The sequence below is a fragment of the Megalopta genalis genome, chromosome 14 (assembly GCF_051020955.1).
Source record: "Megalopta genalis isolate 19385.01 chromosome 14, iyMegGena1_principal, whole genome shotgun sequence".
Taxonomy (NCBI): domain Eukaryota; kingdom Metazoa; phylum Arthropoda; class Insecta; order Hymenoptera; family Halictidae; genus Megalopta; species Megalopta genalis.
This window is the reverse complement of record NC_135026.1, coordinates 10,227,700-10,250,080: the sequence shown is the minus strand read 5'-3', so window position 1 is coordinate 10,250,080 and position 22,381 is coordinate 10,227,700. Positions and strand designations below refer to the sequence as shown.

Below are 22,381 nucleotides of genomic sequence, written 5' to 3'. Positions count from 1 at the left end.
TATTCGAGAAACGCGCGGAGCGCTAAGGGTTAAAATATGGTCTGAATTAATAACTTCGTCCGATTTTCATGACAGTCGGCACTCGTGTGGTTTTCAGGTTGCTGATCATGTACATATATGTTATAAAAAGTGTAAAATTCAAGATTGGAAATCTGACGCCACTCTGACATAAGCACTGTTTTTTATTTATCTGTTGTGGATATCAATAGTTCTCGAATATTTTACTAAAATTATATAATTTGAATGCAACATTTAATATGGCTGTCTTAATTCCAATTTATAATACATATTTTCTCGATATATAATATTTATAATATGTTGTAATATTTATAATGCTTATAATATTTTATACGTTTTTTATACGATTTATAATATTTTATACGTTCTTGATCAGTGTCTCTATCTCGGTGGAGTGTTGGCATTTGTAAAATGCACGATTATTAAAGGCACGATTATAAAAATTGAAAGATACGTAAACATCTGCGGTATAGTGACGAAAGAGTACATTGAAATGCATTCAGTTCATGTTACAATTTTCTTCCTTCTGACCGAAACGTAAACATATATTATATGATAAATATAATATAAATATAATATAAATATAATATAGGATAAAATATGGAAATAATAATAAGTACAGAAAGAAAATGCCGTATTGTATTTATGAGACCCACAGTCAGTACAAAAAGGGGGGCTACGTACCGAAAACTGATTAAAAACAAACATTTCTTTAAAATTCCATATAAACAACTTAACTTTTATTAAAAACATAAATATATGTACAATACAAAACGAAAAAAAATATACATTACTTTCATTCAATATGTAACCTTAATTTAATAAATTTCTTCCTCGTCACTACTCTGTAGAATGAAACGAGAACGCTTTTTTCGGTTGAACAATGTCACCTTCACTTTCTGAATCTCCTTCTTCATCCAGACTTTTTGCACCTTCCATCCTCTTCAAAAAACCTGCAATTTTGATTTGTTTGCTGGTTCTTACAAGGTCATTGTTGATTTCATAATATCAAAATACACAATTTCGCAGCTCCTTTCTGAATTTTCGATTTCTTTCAGCGGAAGGGTATATATTTATATATCCTTGATTATAATAATTATATTTTCATGTAAAGGCACTATAGTTCATTTTAAGATAATTTAGTTTTTAAATATGTCAAACAAATATCATGCTATCCAGAGCCGTAGAAGTACAGTGTCGTAAAAAAGTTTTAACAATTTTTTATCGCGTTAGAGCGAAACAGTGCTACAGTTTGCAGTGATATACGAGGATTTCCACAATTTATCCTATTATGTCAGGGCGAAACCGTGTTGTAAGAGATCTACCTGTATAATGTATACAGTAAAATATAACAAGTACATTTTTCTCCAAGCGCCACGCAAATTCAAACGCAGAAATGTGATTCCAACTAGACAGTACTCTCACAATCGATAGACACTTTTAAGTGTATTGCTTCTCAGAAGCAATAGTTTCCGAACCTTCTTGATCTACGCATATTCACGTAATCGTCCCGAGTGCTTAAGACTGTCGGAGCGAAGCCCACCTCGAAAATCGGATTCCGGTTGAAACCCGTCCTCACCCCAACCTCGTAACTTTTTTAATTCAAATCTGTCAATTCCAAGTTATCTGGAACTTCGATCTAGATGCATTATCGATTCATCACCACTCCTCTGTTCCTGGCAAGCTTTGCCCTCAGCTCGTGGACATTGATAGGTTCCAAATAGGGTTCTTCCTCCTCCTCCTTCAGTATAGGCGATGCGTCCACAGCATCCTTGAGACTCATGCTCAAGAAGTCAGAGCTCGCCGTGGTTCCAGATGCGGGGGAATTCGCGCAATCGTGAGTCGATGTAGAAAGAACGGCGTGGTCCGGAGCAGAGAACATCGCCAGGTAATCTTGCTTCCCGTCATCCAACAGAGCTCTGTTCACGTCGAGGTATGGCACGTTTAATTCGATGTAGTGCTAAAATTACCAATTTTTCTTTCAATTCAGTCACGTACAGTTCTAATTTATTTATTTATTTACTCATTGGACGGGTCGTAGAGTCCTATTGAACAACATAAATAGTTAAGAAAATAACAATCCAACTTACCAAACTAAAATACGAACGTCTGATTTGAGTACCCGTTTACAATAAAGTGTTAACTTTGATTAGGTTACATTGGTGATTTTGAGATTTGATTGCCCACATTTATTGGCGGAGCCAGAAAATAAATCAATGTCGCCGCTTACTGAATTAACATAGTTACAAATTCTGGTAATAGCGTCAAAGAATCTAAGGTCAGCCTTGTAACCGTCAATTCTGAACAACGGAGATATTAACAGAGAGTTATTATCTTTCGAAATTATCGCGATCGAACATATTCTTTCTATACGATCACGGTCTCCAGGTACCCAGTGGATTATACGAAAACGTGTTCAAGTAAACCATTCGTTCCAAGATGATTCCATTGATCTGAGTATTTCGATCTGTATGTAGTGATAAGAAGATCACTCAACGAACTTACCGTTCTTACATTGTCCTCCAACAATTTTCCTACACTGTTGACTAGATCCGTGAAACTCGGCCGTAGAGAAGGCTCGGCCTTCCAACACTGACACATTATGTCGTACCTAGAGATGATAAATTGCAAAGCATGAGTTATCGATTACAAATTACAGTACACGTACGGTCGTCGTACGATTAACAACGCTGATACAGTTGACCTTGTCATTGGGAAGATTTGAAAATTTGCATTCAACATAACGCCCGCGGGTCTAGTATGTAAGCTTACGAGAAAGTTAGTTTAAGGGAAACCCGCGGCAGATTAGGCACGGTGAGGAGTTCGCGAAGCCTCTGCAAGCAACAGTTTCTGTCGACGGACGAACCCTAGATGACGTCTGGCAGCTCAAAGTTGTGCAGCTACTCGATGAAGCACATTAGTTGTCATATGTTTAGAAAGTCAGGCATCTTTAAACTGTTGCCTTTAACTTGCTTTCGAATATAACTGACAAGGCACAGTTCCAAATCTTTCCCAAATAAAAAATTGTGAGTGAACCTACACTTCGGGCGTGGCATATTCTGGCTGCTCCATTCTGTAACCCTCGATCAGCTTTCGGTACACTATCTCCGTTTCCATTCCAGGATACGGAGTCTCTGCCAATGTGAAGAACTCCCATAGCACAATGCCGAACGACCAAATGTCCGATTGAGTGGAGAAAATTCGATCTCTCATAGTTTCGATGGACAACCATTTAATGGGCAATGGACAGTCACTTTTCTTTTCGTAAATTTCTTCTTTGTACATGCTCTTGGCCAGGCCGAAGTCGCATATCTTCACTACATTGTCATCGGCCAGCAGGATATTTCTAGCGGCCAGGTCACCGTGCAGTATCTGCATATTCATTTATAAGAAACGGTACATGAGATGAGACATTTGTTCAGAAACTTATGTTCAATCCAATTGAATTCTTTCTTTTTTTTAATCATACTTCTCTGTTCAATTATCGTATAAATAGTCTGCGGGCTTTACGATAATTTGTGCTAAGTACGTATATAAAATTGCCAAGCTCAAGAAAACGTGAATAGTGTAAAAAATGTGACATTTTCGTTTTCTTTCGACGATAACAAATGTTTCGATTGGAAAGAGAAACTTTCTGTTTAATTTTGCCCTGATAGAATTATCTGCCGGAAGAAGTCGCAGAAACTCACCCTTCTCTGGCTGAGATATTCCATTCCACGAGCTACTTGGAACGCCCAGGACAACAGATCCTCCGTGTAAATTGGTTTTAAATAAGAGTCCTTGTAGTCTCCCCGACAGTCAGACCATCCAGATTGGGTGGAATCGCTATTAATTACTGGATGATCTGCAGACATACCGACTCCTAGGGAATTTTTAATTGCGGCCTGGCAGTGCACCGAATCAGAGTCCGAATTGCGGTTGTTACTGACAGAAAGTGACGATTTCACAGATTTTACCCTGTAGCGAGCAAACAGAAGAGAATAGGAAAACGTCAACACTTGAACCCTTCGCATGCACTAGTAGTTTCATCGTGTTAATTACCGGAGCCAAATAGTTGCATTTCGATGCATGAATTTAGTTAAGTGCATTTAATGTGATTGCGAATATCTAGTCATAATTTTAAATCTGTTAAATTGTGCAACAATTTGTTCTTTAGATGAAGAAAAGGACAATCTAAGTTAATCTACATTACATTTTATGAGTCGACAATGACAGTGTTATTTGCTAAACACCGAGTGTTCATTTACAACTACGTAAGATGTATTTCTCACCATAGTGTTGTTAACAAGTAAAAGGAAGCACGAGGAAAAAATTATAGCAACGAACCTGTTAGTGGTGCAGACATCGCCAGTTTGCTTCAGTAGGTCGAGGCCGATGCTGAGATCTAATATGCCAGTTGTTGGATCGATCTGATTGACAAAGTTGCTTCTGTGCTTCAACAAGTAATTGTGCAAATTTCCAAATCGACAGAATTCCACGATCACTAACAATTCATCTGGAGATGCAACAGGAATCACTTAAATACAGTTGAAATTTACTTACGCGATAAGCCTACAAGCTAACAATATAATGAATGACTTTGATTGTTGTAAAGAACGAAATATTTTTATGAAAATTGAAGAAAATTGAACAAACGAAATCCTGAATTTGCAAATAATTGACATCTTTACAAACAGCTTCGAACAACGAATTTTTTTATGAAAGCTAAATAATTTACAATAAATAAAGAATAAGGAAATGTATCTTTAAGTGGTAATTAAAACTTGGTCCAAGCATACTGTAAATTAATTAATGGCTGGTAAACGTACATACGTTTCAAGATATTTTTTGTGTAAGCACCAAGAAGGTTGACTACGTTCAGATGTTTGCCGAGATGTACCATGATCTTGAGTTCGCTGGCAAGTGCACAGGTATAGAAAATATTAGGAGCACCGCGGACCATTTTCACCGCTACAGTAGTAGTTGCCTCGCCTTCGCAAATGCCCACAGCTTTCGCTTTTACGACTACACCGAACGCGCCGCTTCCTATTTGTTTTCCTGTAAGTCGAGACTACATTGTTATTAACGAGAATTATTAGCAAAACCTACTCGGTCTAATCAACATTTTCATTCGCCTTTCATCGGGCAGCGGATGATCTCGAACATTCCTGAACCTTTTAGGAAGTTAATTTTAGTGACTTATTTCCTGCGACGAGAAACACAAGACAATGGTGATCGCCGAGAACCGTCCGATCGCTGCATATGAGCCGTTTATTTTGAAAGTGGCATAAGTCACTTTACCGTAATGAAAAGTGGTGATTTTTTAATGTTTGATGGTAATGTCTGATGGTACATTTGTGTACAACACTCCAACCATTTGCACAAGTTCAAAAAATATTTAAACATACTAACTTCATCGGACCAGTTCTGATTTACTTTGGAAAGTATACCGTCAAAGGACGAATTTCAATTGTATACTCAGCAATAGAAGGAACGTTTACCCAACGCAAAAACTATCGAGAAAAGTTTTCTAATCGAAGCGTACCTAATTTCAGCTTTTCTTTGGGAAATTCCCATTTCTTATCATAAGGGAGAAGATCTGCCTGATCGTCTACTGTCAAGTCCGGATTCAAACTCCCGACAGCTCCCTCCTCGAAGTGCATCAGACCAGCCTTCGTTAATTCCTTTCTCATTATCTGCAACACGATTAAAATTGGTGAAATTGTTCTGCGATCAAATGGCACACCACAAACCGCAGTTACCTTATCACGGCGAATCTTGACGGCGAAGTAGATCACCAGGATCAAAACGACCACCGCTAACACGACAAGTAAAATGTTCTGAACCGTGAATATTCTGAGCCCTGTTAATTAAAAAAAAGGTTCGAGTGTAATTTCTCACTCCTGCGCGTATCTACATTGCTCAATTTAACCTTTTAGGCACGACGCGCCACTATAGTGGCTTCCGCGGATGTCATCTCTCTGAACGACGCACCACTATAGTTAGCTTACTTTAGTAGCTCACTCGGTCATCGTTTGAATCAAATAATCGTCTTCATATGCATTGTTTCACACTTCTTTTGTCTTCACATCGATTTACAACAGTCTACAGGGTGTCCCAAAAATGTCTCGCAATCCGGAAATGGCGGGTTCCTCGGTTCATTTGAAGCAACTTCTTCCTTTACAAAAATGTTCTCCGAGGCACCGTTAACGAGTTATTAACGAAAAACAGTGACCAATAAGAATCGAGTACGGCTGACGCGAGGCGGCCCAGCCAACCAGCGCGCGAAGCCCAGTTCCGCTCATTGGCTCGATCGCCTCGCGCCAGCTAAGCTCGCCTCTTATTGGTCACTGTTTTTCGTTAATAACTCGTTAACGGTGCCTCGGAGAATATTTTTGTAAAGGAAAAAGTTGCTTCAAATGGCCTGAGGAACCCGCCACTTTCGGATTGCGAGACATTTGTGGGACATCCTGTATATACAGTATCAAACTCTGTACAGTACACATCGGACTCTGCCGTCCAGAGAAATAGCCTCGCGCAGAATTTAGCCGTACCTAAAAGGTTAACGAATCACCTTTTATCGTTATTCGTTGAGAAGCTTCTACTTTCCCAAATCGATTCGCCGCTCGACACGTGTACTCGCCGCTGTGCACTTCCGATGGATGATTCAGTTCAAGTTTTTGAGAGTTATCGGAAAACTTGTATTTTTCGTTACCGACTACCAACTGTGTACCGTCCTGCCAAAATAACGACGATACTCGATAAATCGCATCGAAATAAATTTCCGAATATGGTGAAACAGTACAATAGTGAATAAAACCTGAACAGTAAAATATTGCCCCGATTTAGAAATTGAACACGAACTCCTTAATCGATTACCTTAAACCAAGTGACGCTTGGCTTCGGCATACCATCCGCAAAACAGTGAAACTCTACTGTCTCGCTACCTCCGGTGGTGACGTCGATGTTTATTTCGTCTTTCTTCAAGTTCGTATCGGTAATAATAGGCACTCGTGTACCTGAAACGAGAATAATATTATCCAACAATACATCATTCAACCTCCGCACTTATTGGTATTTTTGAACAACTTCAATATTTGATAGAGCTGTCTTTACTATTCGATAGAGCGTACTCGAATTAGTCGTCAAAATTTTTTTAGTTTTCATTGAAAATCAGTCTCCACCATTTTAATAGAGGTGTACGAGTGATGTGGGACACTCTGTCCCAAAATTATTGTACAAGCGGGAAATGAGGGGTTCCTGAGGTCATTCGAAGTAACTTTTCCCTTTGCAATAATATTCTCCGAAGCATCGTTAACGAGTTACTAACGAAAAACGTTGACCAATGAGAGGCGGGCTCGACTAGCGCTAGGCGGCCGAGCCAACGAGCGGTTGAAGCCCGGTTCCGTTCATTGGCTCGGCTGCCTCGCGTCAGCTGATCTCGCCTCCCATTCGTCACTGCTTTTTCGTTAATAACTCATAAACAAAGCCTCGCAGAACATTTTCGCTAAGGAAAAAGTTTCTTCAAATGACCTCGGGAACTCTTCATTTCCCGCTTGTACAATAATTTTGGGATATCGTGTATATTTACGTTGTTATTTTTACGACCATTTTTCACATGAAACATAATGATCGTACATACCATGCACCTGGACATACGTCCGCGAATTCTTCTCATGTATCTCCCCCTTTACTCTGCATTCGTAAATACCTTCGTCGTTGTAGGTCATGTTTGTGACCCTCAATGAAGCTATTTTCTCAATGTCTTCATACACATTGGCAACTTTATTGATCGAGATAGTGATTCTGCCGCTCTGAAATATCAAATTGCTGTGTCTAATTGAATTGGGACGGGTGTGGATGACACGAATTGAAGCTTGTATGTCAAAATCGATACTTGTTGCATTGGAATCCAAAAGATATGGTAGTCTTCATTCCACGGAATAACCACCGCGCACTCCAGATATAGTGTTTCGCCCTTGTTTAAGAGCTGCAAACCACTATTATTAACAATTCTTGGTTCGGGAATTTTAATCTCCCCTGAATGAAAACAAATCATAGGTTGTTAAAAGCCTATGGACCTTCGTGAAATACAAGCATTTTCATTTATCGTGAGAAAAATCCACTTCTTTTATCGATGATTTTCATTAATAAATCAGTTTCATCTATTGGGTTGGCAACTAAGTAATTGCCGATTTCGGTTATAGATGTCTCTCACTCCCATTTTTATGATATCCGTAAATGTTATATTATAAAATTATTATTATTATTATTATTATGTTATTTTTTATTATCCGTGAATGTTAGCAACTGGACAAATTGAATGCAGCGGTCAAGGAAAAGCGACCAGAATTGGTCAATCGTAAAGGTGTCATTTTCCAGCAGGACAATGCTAGGCCGCACACGTCTTTGTCCGCTCGGCAAAAATTGATGGATATTGGTTGGGAATTGATGTTACACCCACCATATAGCCCTGATCTCGCGCCATCGGATCACCACTTATTTCGATCCCTGGACAACTCCCTTCGTGGTAAAACTTTTAACGATGATGACGCTGTAAAATCTCACTTAACTCAGTTTTTGGCCGAAAAGGATCAGACTTTCTACGAGCGTGGAATTTTCAAGTTGTCAGAGAGATGGCAAAAGGCCATCGAACAAAATTGAAAATACATTACAGATTAAACTTCATTCCAAGGAAAAAAGAATATTTTATTTCATTGAACAAATCGGCAATTACTTGGTTGCCAACCCAATAAAATTAAGAGAGAAAGAAAATAGCATTATTCATCTAACAAGGAAATTGAAATAGCAGGAATTGATATATTAACAATATTTTATTTCATTGAACAAATCGGCAATTACTTAGTTGCCAACCCAATATTTCAATTTATTTCTTAAATTAACGATGTAACTGTCTCTCACGCGTAATTTTACTAAGATGAAAACAACAAAACGATCGTGAAATAGTAAAAAGTGCATCTTCCACGTGGAAATTTGGCGAAGGATAGACTTTCCAAAGATAGACTGTGATATGAGCATCGCTCAAGGAATGTACTCACTCGTTACAGCTACATTATAAGAGACCTCTTGATCAGGTTCGATGGTGCATATGTACAACCCGCTTCGGAACATGTCGACTTTGTGCAGTGTAAATCCAAATTGTGGATCGAAAGTGGGTCGGATGAATGCAAAACGACTAAACTGCACAATGTGTGTTTTATTAAATGACTTCTTCCACATTAATTGTACGTATCATCAATCGAGAAGCCTACGCAACTATATCAGAACAAACAACTATTCATTTTTGTCCATGACTAGATCCGATCAATGCCAATCTTTTTCTTGACACATGTAAAATATCGTTCTTGCAAACATTTCGAATATTCCACGTAGGATAGCGGTGCCTTGCAATGCCTTTGTGTTTTGTTTTCGGGCGTAATTAATCTCTTAATTAATCCCGGCCGTACCATACGATGTACGCTAAGAACGGCGAATTTATATAATAATATAATATAATATATAAAATAATATAATATAATATATATATATATATAATATAATATATAATAATATAATATACTAATCACAGAAAACTGAATTTCACTACATTATAACAATATCTATTTATTTCTCTGAACCGAATTACTATAAATATTAGAAATTTGATATTAACGTAGAACTTTTTTCTCATCTAGCAGGAATAAATATCGATAAAATTTTCAGGGCGCCCATAGGCGTCCTCTGTGTCAGGAAACCAAACTGCGAGAAGCGCCTATAGACGCTCTCAGTATCGCAAACGCAAAATTATATATATATATATATATATATATATATATATATATATATATATATATTATATTATATTATATTTATCGAATAAGATATATTACATTTATTTATTCAAAAATGCATAGAATAAAAGAAAAATTATTGAATATATCTTATTTGATAAATATAGAGCTAATTATGCCTGAAAACAAATCAAACTCATAGTAATTGGTCACTTGACAATTACCGGCTCCAACTACCCTATTCAGATTTATAAGAAATCTTACGCAATTTCGTAATATCTGCCAGGTGTATACTATCTTTTTTAGTTGATTCGGTGGAAACGTTTTGTAGCTTGAATGTTACGTTGCTTCACGAAGTTCATGATAGAAAATGTTTTAAGCAAACACCTACTTCGGGGGGCTCTTTAAGCTTGACTTTCGCTGTTGGCGACGTTGGTCTACACGGCACGACAATGTTTTCGCCTACAGTTGTCTCTAAATTATGTGACTCCGCTAGTTCCACAAATCGAATTGTTTTAGCTGAAACATAATCATTTAAATCCTAAACTCCTGTAGCGTCCTGATGTTACAAAGGACGTCTGCAGATTTTGGCCACTGAGCTGCAGTTATCATAGGAGTCTCCCTTGTTCGACACCGCACTGAGTTTTCGGACAATTTTTGGCACAAACCTTTGCAATTTAACATTAGATTTACGGAGCACAAAAAGAAAACAGCTGTTTTATATTAGTTTATAAAAGTAACAATAAGACATTTATATTATGATATTTAACAAGTGCCATCGTAACATTTACCGTAAGTAACATATAAATTGAATAAATAACACGTAAATGTATCTTTGCGAGATGAATAATTGCAAATTAAAAAAAATTAGTGATCCGTCATTTCGACGGATTCCGTAAATCTAGTGTTAATAGAAATCTGAAGTACGCTTACACTCGACGTAGGTGTAAGTCCAGTCGATTTCAGGATCGAGATAATCATCTCTGGTGCCCAGAAAGGGTTTCGTTGAGCAACCATACCAACCGGTGTCCCCGAACACTGTCTTCGGTCGATAAAACCTATGCCAGTAGGTACCATTTTCATATTGGCTTTTGCTTATTTCGATGGTCGACGTATACGAAAATACTGTATTGGACTGTTGTTAGAGCACATGTTACTTTCACTTTCAACACTTTGTATTCGTAACATTATCTTATGGTACCGCTACTTACATCACGTATTCGGTTAGTGGGATAAATGAAGAAAATGTCCGTGTCGGCGAAGCATTCAATCGTTAAACTACTGCCTTCGTAAATAATACGAATCTTAGTGATCGCTGTTGAGTCTGAAAAGAAGAGAAAGAATTTTATTCGATCAATAATAATAATAAAACGTAATCAATTGTCACAATCCATCTAGTAAATTGAATAAATAAATAAGATTCGACTAAGACGATGATTGTTTATGCACACGTTTGATTAGAATAATAATATAATATATAATATATTAATATAATAAAATATAATAATATAATATATAATATATAATATAATAATATATAATATATAATATATAATATAATAATATATAATATATAATATATAATATAATAATATATAATATATAATATAATAATATATAATATATAATATAATAATATATAATAATAATATAATAATATATAATATATAATATATAATATAATAATATATAATAATAATATAATAATATATAATATATAATATATAATATATAATATATAATATATAATATAATAATATATAATAATAATATAATAATATAATATAGATTGAAGTGAATATTACGTTTACACGGTTATCAACGCAGTCAGTAAATTTAAACATTATCCTAACAATGTCGTTATACCGTGAGCAATCAGTATTCAGATCAGTGTAGCTAATAGCACACCCAAAAATCAAATAATTACAATCGATATATACAGGATGTCCAAAAATTATGGGAAATGAGGGGCTCCTGAGGTCATTTGAAGAAACTTTTTCTTCAGCGAAAACGCAATCCGTGGCTAATGAGAGACGAGAGCTCGGCTGGCGCGACACGGCCGAGCCAATGAGCGGTTAGGACCACTCATTGGTCACTGTTTTTCGTTAATAACTCATAAACAATAATAATAATAATCAGATTGCGAGAGATTTTTTGAACAACCTGTAGTTCAAATTCCTTCCCGTGCGACTGTATGCTTGTCCGCGCTTGAATTATTAGACGAACTTGTCTAATTCACGCGAGAGAGAGAGAGAGAGAGAGAGAGAGAGAGAGAGACAAATACATGTGCAATATTTACAGGAAACCGTATAATCATAAGAGGAAGCTGCGGTAAGAAGAGGCGGATCGACAAAAGTTGGGGAATAATGTGTTGTGGTCTCGTCGAGATAAGCTATATTGCACGGAAATGCAATAGAAATAATATTCAATTTGCCATATTGTTGTTTAGACGAACACAGACATGCAACATCGCCCACATGCCACTCGAAATTTGACACTATCGTTCAAAAATTCTGATTCAACCGTACAGAATTTCGATCTTCTTTGCGATAGTTTCACCGCATAAATCGCTCTGTAATACGATAATTTCTCCCTAATTCGCGCTCAGATTGCGCACAAAAATGGACAATTTGGGAGGAGGAGATGCGATTATTCGAGCCTTCCAGCTCGTTTTTATAGTTGTCGATTGTTATCATTATATCAGTATCATATATCGTTATATAGTTATCTCCTCTTCCTAAATTGTCTATTTTCGTGCGCAATCCGAGCGCGAATTAGGGAGAAATTACTGTATTAGTAATGCTTTTCGGGGAATCAAGAGAAGTCGAAGCACGTGTGAATGAAGCGGAATAGCAAACGAACAGCATAGATTCTACTATGACAGTCTACTATGACAGAATCTGACTGGAGACCGTCTCGGTCACCTAACAAACATGGTCAAGGAAGTGATCTTTCGAGTTATGCCGCTGGCTGATAGATGAGGACGCAATTACCTCTGCACAGGTATGAGAGAAGAACGGCACCAAAGAGGAACAGTCGGTGGCGGCACAGCATGATTCTTTTCTTTTTTAACAATCACTCTAAATTCGTATTCTTTATATGTTTATGGCTCCTCGGAACGATATCACAAGGGTACACACGGCTTTTAAAAGTGTGTCACTCATCACTCATCGGATTACGACTGTAACGTGTTGTCCTAGTTAAATGAACGGATTATGCTAACATTTCTAAGATCTGATCGCTCCCCGGAAATCCTCTGACCACGACTCAGACCACGAGGACGTCGCCTTAATCATCGTTCGTTTTTATTTCGCACTTTGTCCGAAGCAGACGGCAACTACTTTTGTCAGTGCAATCGATCGAAGCTTGGCGCATAGTGGTATCTTTCCTAAAAGGTTGGTCTGAATTCGCAAATCAGGTTGCTGATCTTGGATATGTTATAAAATTTGCAACATTTAAAATGGACAATCAGATGCCACCCTGACATAATCACAGTTCCTTATTTATTTGTTGTGAATATCAATAATTCTCGAATATTTTTTATAATTATTTAATAATTATATATAATTATATATAATTGAATATAATAAAATATATATAATAAATATAATAAATAAATATAATAAATATAATTAAATATAAATTATAATTATATATAATTATTTTTATAATTATATAATTAGAATCTGAGTTACAATATCTTCTGAACAGCGTTGCTTTTTGTGACGCAGAAGGTTTGCATCAAGTTTGCATTTACATTCTTTTAGCGACAACCTTAAATAAGTATATACATATAGTAAATCCTCTCCAATTATCCCTCAGCTTCTAAACAAAAATGAAGAATTTGAGAAGAGGAGATACGATTATTCGAGCCTTGCGGCTCATTTTTATGGTTGCCGATTATCAACGACTATAAAAACGAGCCGCAAAGCTCGAAAAATCGTATCTCCTCTTCCCAAATTGTCCATTTTTGTTTACAAGCTGAAAGACAATTGGAGAGAATTTACACTATAACAAACCTATGTATTTAAGTACTGCAAATTCTCCCGAATAGTCCATGTCAGGGACTTGCTTACATTGACTCTGTGCTATTCCTACGCCTATACGCGTTATTCCCACGCCTGTGCTCAGATTTAACGGACTGTTCCACCTGGACCGTTCTTGGAATGTCCCAAAAATGTCTCGCAATCCGGAAATGGGGGGTTTCTGAGATCATTTGAAGTAACTTTTTCCTTTACAAAATTTTTCTCCGAGGCATCGTTCACGAGTTATTAACAAAAAAACATTGACCAATGAGAATCGAGTACGGCTGACGCGAGACGGCCCAGCCAACCGGCGCACGAATCCCAGTTCCGCTCATTGGCTCGATCGCCTCGCGCCAGCCGAGCTCGCCTCTCATTGGTCACTGTTTTTCGTTAATAACTCGTTAACGGTGCCTCGGAGAATATTTTTGTAAAGGAAAAAGTTGCTTCAAATGGCCTGATGAACCCGTCACTTTCGGATTGCGAGACATTTTTGGGACACACCCTGTATATACAGCATCAGACTCTGTAGAGTACATATCAGACTCTGCCGTCCAGAGAAATAGCCTCGCGCAGAATTCAGCCGTACCTAAAAGGTTAACACACATTAACACACATTGTAATTTAATAAGTCACTTTACCGTAATGAAAAATGGTGATTTTTTTAATGTTCATACAAAATTATTTACACTGAGAAAACTATCAGTATCCTGAGATAACAAATACAAGTAAATCTTCTCGAAAGTTAGCATCCATATTTTTAAAACGCAAACCCTTAAATATATCGACTTAAAAACAAAGTGACTTATGCCACTTTCAAAATAAACGGCTCATCTACTGAACGACTAAATTCGCCAGCTATGTACATGCTTAAATCCGCCGCGGAACACAAATCCGCAGCCAATGCGTTAATCAACCATCTCCATTGCACATTGTACCAATTATTGTACACACTATAGTCTGTATCCAGTATATTTCTAGATGTACTGTTCTGTATAATACACATAATAGGTACATTTCTCCAGGGATCACACAAATTCGAACGCACAAATGACCGTAAACGATATACTCGCACTATCAAAAAATACTTTCAACTGGATTGCTTCCTGCAAGGAGAAGTTTCAAAACATTCGAGATCACGTTTCGATTCGCCTCTCAATTACGTACGATCATGCTATTGGGATTGCTGCATCCTTCGGACAAGTCTTTCTCCATGCCGCTCTTCTGCTGACGCATATTCACGTAATTCTCACGAGTGCTCACGATCGTCCGAGCGAAGCCCGCCTCGACCGTCGGATTCGAGCCAAGCTCTCGCTTCTCCGCGACCTCGTCGATCTTTTTACTCGGATCTATCAGCTTCAACTTTCTCGGAGGATTGCAGTTATCGGAACTCGGATCCGGATGCACCACCTGATTCGTCACCGTTCCCCTGTTTTCAGCAAGATCTGCACCCCGCTCGTGAACATTGACGGGTCCCGGATAAGGAGCTTCCTCGTCCTTATTCAGCATAAGCGACGTTTCCTCAGCATTCGTGGGACTCGTGTACAAGTGGCCAGAGTTCGTCGTGATTCCAGATCCGGGGGAATTCGCGCAATCGTGGGTCGGCGAAGAAAGCATCACGTAGTCGGGAGCAGAGGTCATCGTCAGGTAATCGTTCCTTCCACCCTTCTGCAGAGCCCTGTTCATGTCGAGGTATGGGGCATTTAATTCGATGTAGTGCTGAAATTGCCAATTACGCTTTCAATTGAGTCACGCGGAGTTAATTAACACTATTCCCACCACGACCGGTCAAATGACCGTCTTCAAAATTTCAATTAGAATTTTCTTTATACAACGCAATCGCGTCGCCTTCAAACCTTGCGAATTTTCCTAAAATATACGCATAATACATGTTTCAATGTTCACTTCTCCTTTTATTGTACGTTTTCTGAGAAAGATTTGTAGTCTGTCTTATCTACCGTGACCGGTTGAACGATTTATATCTTTTTGCAGTGGTATTCTCTCCGTGACTCAATTCTGAAACTACTATAAAGTCGTTACAAACGAAAGCTAACGCAGTCGTGGCATGATTTTAGCCGAAAAGTGCTTTCCAGGAATTTTTCGGCCAGTATTCGTGTGAGAAATGTACAATCGAGAAGCCCATTTGTAAAACATGCGGTGAAAACGAATAAAATGTACATTATATACTTCTGAATAAAAGAAACTATATTTTTATACTCTCAAATTAGCTATTATCTCCATTCTACAGGGTGTCCCAAAATTATTGTTCATGCGGGAAATAAGAGATTCCCGAGGTCATTTGAAGTAACTTTTTCCTTAGCGAAAATGCAATCCGCGGCTTCGTTTACGAGTTATCAACGAAAAACAGTGACCAACCGGAGAGCGAGCGTGGCCAGCGCTCCGCCCTTTGGGCCAATGCGGTCACGAGGGCGGGGTGTCAGCCGTACGCGATCTCTCATTGGTCAGCGTTTTTCGTTAATAACTCGCAAACGAAGCGACGGATTGCATTTTCGCCGAGGAAAAAGTTACTTCAAATGATCTCAGGACCTCCTAATTTCCCGTTTGTACAAAAACTTTGGGACACTCTATATTATTAAAAAATATAAGCTGTGCTAAGTGTCGGTTATTTCACCGGTCACGGTAGGAATAGGTGTATGCGAAGCGACGATAGGTTTAGTGTTAATTAAACACAAATTTCGTTCGAAATTATCATGACTGAACACACACACACATATTCAGGCTCTCCAATTATTCGGTAAAAAGGTGGATTATGTGAAAACGTGTTCAAGTATGCTATTCAGTCCAAGATAATCTCATTGATCCGAACATGTCGCTCTGTATAAATTGATGTGAAGCTTATTCCGCGAACTCACCGCCCTCACATTGTCCTCCAACAAATTTCCTACACTGTCGACCAGCTCCGTGAAACTCGGGCGTAGAGCAGGCTTGGCCTTCCAACACTGGCACATTATGTCGTACCTAGAAATGATAAATTGCAAAGCACGAGTTATCACAAATTACACCATTCGAACGGTCGACGTACGGTCGACGTACGATTAACTATGCGGATACAGTTGCTATTGGGAGGATTTGTGGATTAGCTTTTGGCATAAGATCCACGGGTCTTAATTAACCCATTAAAATAAACTTAACCCATTAACTGCCACGATCCACATTTCAGGATTTTGGAGTTTTACGTACACCATTTGGCACGAAGAATATATAAGTCAAACGCGTTTGACAATTTAATGTCATTTTATACATATCAGTCGATATTGTTCATAGCGGACGGTGCGTATTTTGTGTTTCGTTTCTTTTTGAAAAATAAACAAATTTGGAAATTATCTGTAAATTGAACGCAACGGTATTATTATATTTGAAGCATGATATTTTTGGTTTGGTTTTTATATTATATTACAATTAAATACCATACATAAATATGTAATATATAGGTTATAGTAACTATGCGTTACTTACTCAGTCTCTTGTTTTTTATACAATAAACAAATCTTTTCTTTTTCCCTTTTATTCATGCAATCTGCCACAATATCCATTTGGGACTTTTCAAAAAATGTAAAATATTTGAATAACAAGACATAATTTGAATATAATTACATATATTGTTACACAACTTTTTTTCCCGTCAAAAATTCAAAAAAAAAATGTTAGCAGTTAATGGATTAAGGGAAAGTTAGTTTAAGGAAAATCGGAGGCAGATTGCCGGTTGCCAATTATTGCCCGTTGCATTAGGTTGTTAATTTATGGTAGGGTCAGGGGATCGGAAAGCCTCTCGAGACTGTAGTTCCCGTCGACGGGCGAACCACAGATGATATCTGGTAGCTCGAAGTTGTGAAGGCACTCGACGGAGTACCTGGACGCAGTCTAGTTCCGTTGATTGGCTCGGCCGCCTCGCGCCAGCTGATCTCGTCTCTCATTGGTCACTGTTTTTCGTTAATAACTCGAAAACAAAGCAGCGGATTGCGTTTTCGCTAAGGAAAAAGTTACTTCGAACGATCTCAGGAAGCCCTCATTTCCTGGAAGTACCATAATTTTAGGATACCCTGTATGTTAATCTAGAGCCCACTTCGAATTTAGCCCTTCGTGTGGCACGTGTCCATAATTCAGTGGCACTGAATCGAATTCCCAAATATCGTGCCTTGAGCTGAGTGGATATAGTGCCTCAATTATAATATATAATAATAAAAAAAAATATAAATAATAATAAATATATATATTAATTATAATATATATATTTATAATATAGTGCCTTGAGTGCGTGTCCCGGTTTAAGGGCCGAATAAAATGAGGGCAACGTCAACATGTTTAGAATCTCAGGAATCTTTTCACCTGTTTTCCTTTAACTTGTTTTCGAATATTACTGAAAAAGAACTGTTCCGATTCGTTTCGAAATAAAAAATCTTGAACGAACATACACTTCGGGGATGGCATATTCAGGCTGCTCCATTCTGTAACCCTCGATCAGCTTCTGGTACAGTATCTCCGTTTCCACTCCAGGATACGGAGTCTCAGCCAGCGTGAAGAACTCCCACAGCACTATGCCGAACGACCAAACGTCCGATTGAGTGGAGAAAATTCGATCTCTCATCGTTTCGATGGCCAGCCACTTAATGGGCAATGGACAGTCACTTCTCTTTCTGTAAATCTCTTCTTTGTACATGCTCTTGGCCAGACCGAAGTCGCATATCTTCACCACATTGTCGTCGGCCAGCAGGATATTTCTAGCGGCCAGGTCACCGTGCAGTATCTGCATATTCATTTATAAGAAACGGTACATGAGATGAGACATTTGTTCAGAAACTTATGTTCAATCCAATTGAATTCTTTTTTTTTAAATCATACTTCTCTGTTCAATTATCGTATAAATAGTCTGCGGGCTTTACGATAATTTGTGCTAAGTACGTATATAAAATTGCCAAGCTCAAGAAAACGTGAATAGTATAAAAAATGTGACATTTTCGTTTTCTTTCGACGATAACAAATGTTTCGATTGGAAAGAGAAACTTTCTGTATAATTCTGCCCTGATAGAATTATCTGCCGGAAGAAGTCGCAGAAACTCACCCTTCTCTGGCTGAGATATTCCATTCCACGGGCTACTTGGAACGCCCAAGACAACAGATCCTCCGTGCAAATCGGTTTTAAATTGGAGTCCTTGTAGTCTCCACGGCAATTGGACCAACCAGGTTGAGTGGGACCGTTATTAACTACGGGGCCATTTGCCAACACATCGACTGCCTGGGAATCTGTAGCTGTGGCGCGACACTGCACCCAATGAGAGTCCGAATTATGGTTGATATTAACAGAAGATGGCAATTCCGTTGATTTTACCCTGTCACGCAAACAGAGGAGAACAGGAAAGTGTCAGCACCGCAACCAGTAGCATAAGCTAGTAGTTTCACTGTGTTTTAATCACCGAAAACAAATAATTGCATCTTGATGCATGCAACGATACCGCATCGCCACTATTAATTTTAGTTAGGTGCATTTAATGTGATTCCGAATGATAATTTTAAAACGGCTAAACTGTACAATAATTCGTTGTTTGGAGGAAGGAAGTGACATAAACTATCCTGCATAACATTTTATGATTGAACAATGTGTTATTCGTCTGAACACCGGATGTTCATTTGCAACTACGTAAGATAGATTCCTGGCCATAGCGTTGTTAACACTATATTTACGGAAATTGACGTCAAAATGACGGATCGTTAATTTTTTAATTTACGATTATTCATATCGTAAAGATACATTTATGAGTTACTTATTCAATTTATATGTTAATGTTACAATAACGCTTGTTAAAAGTCAGAACAAATGTCTTATTGTTATTCTTGTAAAGTAATATGAAACGGCTGTTTTTTTTAAGCTCCGTAAATCTAGCGTTAACAAGTGGATGGAAGCTTGAAGGAAAAATTTGTGGGAACGAACCTGTTAGTGCTGCAGGGTCTGGCAGTTCTCGTTAATGAGCTGATACTGAGATCTAATTTGCCAGTCGTTGGGTCGATCTGATTGATAAAGCTGCTTCTATGTCTCAACAAGTAATTGTGCAGGTTTCCAAATCGGCAGAATTCTACGATTACTAACAATTCATCTAGAGAAGCAACAGAGATCACTTAAATAAACATGCAATTTACTTAAACGATAAGCGTACAAAATAACAATATTATAATTGACTTCGATTGTTGTAGAGAAAAAATTCAGTGAACAATGTTAAACAAACGGAATCCTGAATTCGCAAGAAATGTAGAGTTCTACGAACAGCGTCAAGCGACAAACTTTGTGAAAGCAAAATTAAGGTAGTTATAGTAAATAAAGAATAAAGAAAATGTGTCGTCAAATGGCAATTAATATATATTAATATATTAAATATATATTACATATATATTATTATATATATTATATATATATATATTAATTGTAATTATATTAATATATATATATACAGGGTGGACCACGCAGTTTGTATATGTATAGCTTGTACGCAGCATATATATATATATATATATATATATATATATATATATATTAATAATAATAAATAAATAGTATATATAAAATAATTAATAATAAAAATAAATAAAATATAATAATTAATGATAAAATATAAAATAATTAATAATAATATAAATAAATAATATATATATATTATATACTATATATAATATATATTATATATATATAATAACATAAAATAAAAAATATAATAAAATAATGGGTAGTAAACACGTACGTTTCAAGATATTTTTTGTACAAGCACCAAGAAGGTTGACAACGTTCAGGTGTTTGCCGAGATGTACCATGATCTTGAGTTCGCTGGCAAGTGCAGAGATATGCAAATAATTGGAACCACGGCGGACCATTTTCACCGCTACAGTACTAACCGACTCGCCTTTGCAAATGCCCACAGCTTCTGCTTTCAAGACAACGCCGAACGCGCCGCTTCCCAGACATTTTCCTGCAAATCGTTAGCACATAATTATTACTGGAAATTATTAGCAAAATCTACACTGTCTAGATAACATTTTTATTCGTTTTTCAGAAGTCACCAGACGATTCTCAATAGAACCTCAAACACAAATTCGGAAGCTATTTTCCTCAACACGGAAAAGCGGCAAAAACATTCGAGTGTACGAAATTTTTTGTGAGCCAACCGTAAAAGTTATACAGTCAATTCTTACTTACGACGATTATGCATCCTTTCCCGAGTACGTCGTTATATTTTTGTATAATATTCGAACTCTTTGAGCATGTTCAAACAATATTTAAACGGAGCAGGTTTAACACGCCAACTTTATTGGACTAATTCTGATTTAGTTTGAAAATTATACGTCGGTATACTTAGAAACAAACGGAATTTCTTTCCAGCGGAGAACGTCGAGAAAAGATTTTCAATGGAAGTTTACCTAATTTCAACTTCTCTCTGGGAAATTCCCATTGCCTATCATAAGGAAGCAGATCTGCCTGATCGTCCACTGTCAAATCCGGATTCAAACTTCCGACAGCGCCCTCCTCGAAGTGCGAAAGGGCAGCTTCCACTAATTTCCTTCTGTTTATCTGCAACACCGCGCAAATTGGCGAAATTGTTATCCAATCGAATGACGTCGCGTAACACCAAAAAAGTGGAGTTACCTTATCGCGGCGAACCTTAAGGGCGACGTAGATCACCAGGATCAGAACGACCACTGCCAACGTGACAACTAAAATGATCAGACCTTCGGGTCTGTTACTTACAACTCCGAGTCCTGTTAATTAAAACAAGCGTACGGTGAAACCTCTTATTTCTACGCCCCTGCAGTGTGCAATTCAACGAAAATTACCTTTTATCGTTATTCGTTGGGAAACTTCTGCTTTTCCAATTCGATTCTCCGCTCGACATACGTACTCGCCGCTGTCGATTTCCAAAGGATATTCCAATTCTAGCTTTTGGGAGCTATTGGAAAACTTGTATTTTTCATTGTTAATTAGTAACCGTCTACCGTCCTGCCAAAGGTATGTTGATATTCAATAACTTGCATGAGAAAATGAATGTCTGAATATAGTAAAATAGTAAAGTGGTAAAATGGTGAAAAGGTAAAATGGTAAAATGGTAAAATGATGAAATGGTAAAATGGTAAAATGGTAAAGCCGTAGAATAGTAAAATAGTAAACTGATAAAATAGTAAAACGATGAAACGGTAAAATGGTAAAACGGTAAAATTAAAAATGGTATAATGGTGAAATGGTAAAACGGTAAATTGGTAAAATGGTAAAACAGTAAATTGGTAAATAATACAAAAAAATAAAAAATAGTAATAGGTAGTATACTATACTATAGTAATAGTACTATAGGACTATAGTAATAATAATAGGTAAATAATAAATAAAATAGTAAAATAGTAAATTGATAAAATAGTAAAACGGTAAAATGGTAAAACGGTAAAATTAAAAATGGTATAATGGTGAAATGGTAAAATGGTAAAACGGTAAATTGGTAAATAATAAAAAAAATAATAAATAATAAATAAAAAATAGTAATAGATAGTATACTATACTATAGTAATAGTACTATAGTA

The 22,381-nt window shown here is 37.2% G+C and overlaps 2 protein-coding genes across 6 annotated transcripts in view; both read right to left on the bottom strand.

Annotated features, from left to right (window-relative positions):
• Window positions 1–736: 736 nt before the first annotated feature.
• On the bottom strand, window positions 737–13,266 carry LOC117225646 (vascular endothelial growth factor receptor 1). 2 transcript variants are annotated; one of them, XM_076526372.1, is made up of 17 exons: window positions 12,782–13,137; window positions 11,000–11,112; window positions 10,722–10,923; window positions 10,180–10,307; window positions 9,057–9,198; window positions 7,895–8,037; window positions 7,640–7,811; window positions 6,877–7,016; window positions 6,572–6,734; window positions 5,760–5,860; window positions 5,543–5,693; window positions 4,831–5,055; window positions 4,345–4,513; window positions 3,708–3,975; window positions 3,059–3,390; window positions 2,524–2,629; window positions 737–1,978 (listed from the first exon to the last, which is right to left on the bottom strand). In XM_076526372.1, the coding sequence occupies exons 1-17, from the start codon at window positions 12,840–12,842 to the stop codon at window positions 1,667–1,669; spliced, it is 2,928 nt and encodes a 975-aa protein (XP_076382487.1). In that variant the 5' UTR covers window positions 12,843–13,137; the 3' UTR covers window positions 737–1,666. The 2 variants fall into 2 exon arrangements, with proteins under 2 accessions (XP_076382487.1, XP_076382488.1); XM_076526373.1 differs by having other exon boundaries at window positions 1,836–2,063; window positions 12,782–13,266.
• A 1,180-nt stretch (window positions 13,267–14,446) lies between these two features.
• LOC117225838 (vascular endothelial growth factor receptor 1) overlaps window positions 14,447–22,381 on the bottom strand; it is a 33,518-nt gene continuing 25,583 nt past the window's right edge. For 3 of the 4 annotated variants that reach the window (XM_076526369.1, XM_076526370.1, XM_076526368.1), the window contains exons 15-23: window positions 21,647–21,809; window positions 21,459–21,571; window positions 21,233–21,383; window positions 20,560–20,784; window positions 19,758–19,920; window positions 18,891–19,158; window positions 18,244–18,575; window positions 16,684–16,789; window positions 14,447–15,529 (exon numbers count right to left, since the gene is read on the bottom strand). In XM_076526369.1, coding sequence (XP_076382484.1) covers window positions 14,966–15,529; window positions 16,684–16,789; window positions 18,244–18,575; window positions 18,891–19,158; window positions 19,758–19,920; window positions 20,560–20,784; window positions 21,233–21,383; window positions 21,459–21,571; window positions 21,647–21,809 — 2,085 coding nt within the window. In that variant the 3' untranslated portion in view covers window positions 14,447–14,965. The remainder of the gene's footprint in view (window positions 15,530–16,683; window positions 16,790–18,243; window positions 18,576–18,890; window positions 19,159–19,757; window positions 19,921–20,559; window positions 20,785–21,232; window positions 21,384–21,458; window positions 21,572–21,646; window positions 21,810–22,381) is intronic. The other variant, XM_076526371.1, reaches the window with a different exon arrangement.

What these genes read in the sequence shown, in the direction of transcription:
- LOC117225646 (XM_076526372.1), bottom strand. Translation starts at nt 12,842, where the DNA reads ATGCTGTGCCGCCACCGACTGTTCCTCTTTGGTGCCGTTCTTCTCTCA. An exon ending in TTTGGATTCCAATGCAACAA is followed by an intron (nt 7,812 to 7,894) that starts GTATCGATTTTG and finishes TTGATATTTCAG; the next exon opens with AGCGGCAGAATCACTATCTC. An exon ending in TGGAGGACAATGTAAGAACG is followed by an intron (nt 1,979 to 2,523) that starts GTAAGTTCGTTG and finishes TGGTAATTTTAG; the next exon opens with CACTACATCGAATTAAACGT.